The sequence below is a fragment of the Chinchilla lanigera genome, unplaced genomic scaffold, assembly GCF_000276665.1.
Source record: "Chinchilla lanigera isolate Chin_1 unplaced genomic scaffold, ChiLan1.0 scaffold00067, whole genome shotgun sequence".
Taxonomy (NCBI): domain Eukaryota; kingdom Metazoa; phylum Chordata; class Mammalia; order Rodentia; family Chinchillidae; genus Chinchilla; species Chinchilla lanigera.
The window spans coordinates 5,269,630-5,275,327 of NW_004955468.1; the positions used below are offsets into that span (position 1 = coordinate 5,269,630).

General features: G+C 40.5%; 1 protein-coding gene across 6 annotated transcripts in view; it reads right to left on the bottom strand.

Annotated features, from left to right (window-relative positions):
- Positions 1-5,698, bottom strand: part of Tdrd12 (tudor domain containing 12) — a 75,847-nt gene that overhangs the window by 68,414 nt on the left and 1,735 nt on the right. For all 6 annotated transcript variants that reach the window (XM_005400082.2, XM_005400080.2, XM_005400083.2 and 3 more), the window contains exon 2: positions 3,127-3,285. In XM_005400082.2, the coding sequence (XP_005400139.1) occupies positions 3,127-3,285 (159 nt within the window). The remainder of the gene's footprint in view (positions 1-3,126; positions 3,286-5,698) is intronic.

The following is a 5,698-nucleotide window of genomic DNA, read 5'->3' on the forward strand; positions in this document are numbered from 1 at the left end:
TGTAATACAATAAGCATTGTTAATTCCCTACCACTCTGTTTGTAACTCTGTAATGTCTGTACTGATCCTTTGCTATTTTGTAAAATGTTGTCGGTCTGTTAATATTTTCCTCCTTTTATTTCTAAAATAAAAAAAAAAAAAAAGAAACCCTGCCTCCTTTAAGCTGATTTATATCAGGAGTTTTGTCACATGATGGAAAGCTATCACAAGAATATGGCTGTAAGTATTTTATTACTGGTTATTGTTAATCTCTTAATGTGACTAATGTATAAATTAAACTTTATCCTAAGTCTGTATGTATGTGTGTGTATATATATATATACATGTGTATTATATATACGTGTGTGTGTGTGTGTATATATATATATACACACACACACACGTATATATACATATATATATACACACACACACGTATATATATAAAACAGTGTGTATACAGTTTAAGCACCCCCAGGGACAGGTGGGTGCATTATGGAACATATTCCCTACAGGTAATAGACACTCTTGTACATTACTTTTGACTCCTTAACTAGGGAAAATTTTTAGAAAGCAAAATTTTAAAAATACATTACTTTACCTTTTAGAGAAATAAAGCTTACCCTTACAAATGATTGGTAATGCAGTATCAGACCAATGTAAAACTGCAACCTCACACTCATCATCCCATCCCCTCCCATGGCTTTTTCTACCCTCTCCTATCTGCTTGCTACCTGTCAAAATGGAGGCTGGCTCCATGATCATGTGGACCTTTGCTTTGCTTCCTGCCATGCTCCCAGTTCCTACTACAGTGCCTGGCTCATACTAAGTCTTCAAAACTACTTGTTGAACCAGATATGGCATGTAATCCCAGCACTATTGGAAGCTGAGGTAGAAAGACCACAAGTTCAAGCCCAGCAGAGCAAGTTATTCACTTAAAAGACACCGTCTCAAAATAGAAAATAAAAAAGGGCTGAGCATGTAACTCAGTGGGAAGACCCTGGATCGAATTCCCAGCACTGCAAACAAACATCAATAATAACAAAACCTATTCACTGAATGGTTGACTAAATAAATGCCTGTGGCAGCTCCTCTTACAGGGAACCATCTTGCATAAGTGACACCCTTGGCATCCTGACTAAAGGGCAGGACTACCAGGTCACAGCCAACTCAACTGGCAATCCACAGTCCAGTAGACCACACACTGACCACAGGCTTCTAAAGCCACCCAGCAGGGGGCAACTGTGCTCAAGCAGGGAAGAGGCCCACCAGCAGATTCCAGATCTCCAGAATGGAAACTAGAAAATACAGTTATAGCCACACTGCAAAAGATAGGCTCCTGAGAACCTCACAAATTGCTCAAGAGAAATCCTGACTGAGGATAAAGGCTATTTCTATTGCTAAAATCAAAGCAACTTGTAGGGCTGGCTTGAATAGTTAATAACTCACATACCAGTAAAACTTTGAAATTGGGTTACACTAGGGCTTCTACAAGCCAAAAAGGGAACAATTTATGCAACAAGAACAGTAACTATGACTGATGACTATATTAAAAAGCCATGAGGATCAAAATGGTACTTAAAAACGAAAAAAAATGAGGCTGTGAACGTAGCTCAGTAGCAGAGGACTTGTCTAGCACACATAAGGCCCTAGTTTCAATCCTCAGCACAAGAAAAAGAGGAGAGAAAAAGACACCTCTGAACACCAGTGGAGATATTTAAGTACAAAGCATTATATTGAAGATATCTAAGGGAAAGAAATCCAGTAATTTTTAAATATTTACAGTATAAACTTAACTGTTATACTTGTAATAACTGTATGGTCTTAATAAATCAGAGAAAGTTCTATACAGAAGAACCCCAGCCCATTAATGCAGAAGGAACAAGACAAATCACTATGATGCAAGCCTGAATGAAAGCTGACTGGGCAGCAGTGGTCCCTGAATGGACAGATCAGTACATAAACACGACAGGCAATTCCCAAAGTGAGTGGCTATCACCATCCAAATCCACTGGCCACAGCAATGCTGTCTCCCAATTTAATGCCACATGAAGCCCAAAGAGCAAACATTCTTAGGGAAAAAAGTGACCCTAAGCCCACCTAGAATTTTATATTTAACTGTATTTAAATATCAATCCACAGAAAATACAGAGGATAGAAGGAAAAGTTAAACTAGCACCACCAGATAGCAAGCAAGCTATTAAAAATGTGAAATAGTTTTAAAGAGCCAGATGTGGTAGAGCATTCTGCAATCCCAGAACGCTGGGAGGCTGAGGTAGGAAGATTACAAGTTCAGGCCTAGTAGGGCAATGCAGAATTTATTTAGCAAGACCCTGTCTCAAAATTTAAAAAGGGCTGAGAAAAGACCATTGCTAACTTCTTAACATATTGTTTTGAAATTTTGTATCATTTTCATTGTTTTTGTGTTTTGTTATTTTTGTCCTTGTTGCTGTCATTTTTTGTTTTTCCTCTCTCTTTAAACTTAAATAAATAAATAAAAAGGGCTGAGTACATAGCTCAGTGTGAAGGTCCTAGGTTTGATCCCCAGTATCACACACACATAAGAAAAGTAAATTGTTATTAATTATGACTGGGGGGAGAAATGCAAATGTTTTCTAGTTTTTTCACATTGTATAAATCTCTTCCCATTACCTTATCACAAAAAATTCAAACTCTTCTGAGAAACAGCTGACCTGTCAAGAACAATGAACAATGGGAGGCAGACCCTGCAAGAAGGCAAAGAATGGCCGTGATGTGGAAAAAGGGAAATAAATAAAGCAGTGTGAGGTGCCAAGGTCATGAGCAATCAGGAGGCAGGCGCCAGCCCTAGACTAAAAACCCCTTCCCCTCATGGCTGAAGTCTCTACACCAGTATTGGACCGAGGATCTCTCCTGGCTCCCAGCCCCAGGAGGATGGCCCTGGATTTAGATGACATGCCATCTCCTACTGCCCACCATTCGCCTTGCACAACAACCCTTCCTTTCTAGGCCTGGTCCAAATTTCGTGCAACCTATCAAACCTAACACCAGGCAATGACTGTAAGCAACTAACATATTCCAAAGACTTTCATGACTTTAGGGACCAAAACATTTTACATTCTGAGTAGTGTTTCAAGGCATGGTGATGAAAGCACATTTGATACATACCTGGCCTTCTTCCAAAATCAACGGTTTTACTTCAGTATTTTGATGCCTGCTGTTATAGAAGTCATTCATGGCACTATTTAGTTTTTGATAGTCGACTTCATGATCTAAAAAGGGACTATATCCTTTTATAACAACCCAGAAGCAATCTGGATCTTCAACCTACAAAAATTTTAAAAGACAAATGTATGATATAACACTAGAACTGCAAAGCAAAAACTTTACAGTCACAATAACTATTTCTAATTTGTGATCGAACAAATCTTTTTTTGTCTTGAACCAGAAGTCGAACTCAGGACCTGGTGCTTGCCAGGCAGGCACCATGCCACTGAGGTATATCCCAGCTATACTAACAAATTCTTGAGCAGTATCTTGTTCTTAAATGGTCAGACCAAAGATGCAATTCCAAAGCATGTAAGCAATAATATGCAAGTAATTCTCAAGTACATGTTATGACTATAAAGCAAACAGGCCCCTTGATCACCTATATTTTGGAAAGATCCATAATATCTATTAGGTTCAGTAGAGTTTTGAATCTTTTTGTAAGAAAGAGAAGTAAATATGAATATATTTACATTCTGCTCATATCTTAAAAATAATACATAAAACAGATACATACCACTACCTACTAGAAGAGGGAGGACTGGAACAAGACAACGAAAAACCTCTGTGAAGGGATTTTTTTTTTTTTTTTTTTTTTTTTTTTTTTGAGTTTTTTGGTTTTTCTCCGGTACCAGGAACCGAACTCACAACCTTGTGCTTGCCAGGCAGGCGCTCTGCCGCTGAGCTAAATCCCCAGCCCCTATGGATCTTATGATATACTGTTACTAAAAATCAAGATTCTTAGTTGGGTGTGGTGGTGCATAACTGTGATCCCAGCACTAGGCTGAGGCAGGAGGATGACTGAGTTTGAGGCCAGCCTGGGCTACATAGTGACTTCAAAGCCAACATGAACTACATAGTGAGACCCTGTCTCAACAAAACAAAATAGCGCTGAGGATGTAGCTCAGTGGTACAAGTACCTGGCCCGGTAAACAAAACAAAATAAACAAAAAAAGATATTCTCAGCAAGGCATGATGATGCATCCCCGTAATTTCACACTCAGAAGGCGGAGGTAGGAATATAGGTGTTTGCAGTAGTATTCTTTATAGTTTTCTGAATGTTTGAACATTTTCAGACTTGAGGAATAAGAAAACAAATTTGGAGGCTTTCAGGGCAGCTGAAAACTAAGGGGAGAAAATCAGAAAAAGAGAACCATGGAAGGGGAGCCCCAAACCTGTATATATGAAGTCCCCCCTCACAAGTTGACAGACCATGTATTGGTTTTAAGGAGTCAGAGAAGACAAAAACCTGGAAGGCTGAAAGAAAAAGTTTTAGCTATGGCCTTTCAAAAACATGGTCCCACAGTGACTGGCTTTATCATCATGTTCTTAAGGCTCACTCAAGTTGAATTGTATGTCAGACATTTCCTTGCGTTTTAAGGTTAAACAATGCTCTCTTGTATATATCCATGCCATATTTTGTTTACCCACTGTTGGACATTCGGGAAATATTTTATCTATGTAAAAGCTACATGGATAACTATGAGTGGTATCTGTACCACACTTGATGAAATACTCCTATATAGGACAGAAAATTTGCTCAGGGGGTGAGCTGGGTGGGAGTCAGAGGAAGGGGCAGATCAGAGACAATGTGGTAAATAAAAGGATTCCCGAGGCCCAAATGAGAGGCGAGGAGAAGAGTCTAGCTCCCCTTTGCCAAGGGCCTTGTCTCTTTTAGAGGAGAAATCTGCCTATCTTATTTAGGGTGGCTTGACAACATCTGATGTGGTGAAGAGGCGCCTGCTTGCCAGTTGGATCTGAAAGCCCTAAAATCTCAGAGCAAACCTTCTAATCACAGAGTGGGGTGTTTCAAACGTCTGCGCATCCTTGTGCAGAGAAATTACATAAAATAGGATGATGTTTAAAATCCCATCATTTGCTATGCTCTTCTTTTCTGTTCACTAAAGTGTGACGTTAAAGCAATTTATATTCCCTTTTTTCAATACCCTAGGCTCAGTCATTTGCTGTCGTCAGTAAACTTCCTCCAAGCAGCAGATTCCCAGTCCACCAATGAGCATAACCTGCTGCAAAGACCTAAATACAGCCACCCACGGCATCCGGGAACACTCACACTGCCCCAAGCGGAACCATGTAAAGAGCAGAGCGGGAGACTGACCTAGCTGGGCTCGCTCAAGGGAGGGAAACAGGTCACCGCCCGGCGTCCACTGCAAGCACCGGGAAGCAGTGTTCGTGGTATCCAGTTCCAGTCTGTCCCTCCCACCAAGGTTAATACCGGGCAAGCGGGGCGTAGTGGCTCATTCGTGTGACCCCAGAACTCTGGAAGGCTGAAGCAGGAGGATGGCAAGTTTGAGCCCAGACTGGGCAATTTAATGGCTTTGGAAGACCCCGTCTCAAAATTTAGAACAAATCAGAGGTAGCTGAGTGCAAAGGCCCTGCAAGAGAAAAGGACAGCAAAGAAAGAAAGGCAGGAAAGGAAAAACGGAAGACAAGAAAAAGGGGGAGGGGAGGGGAA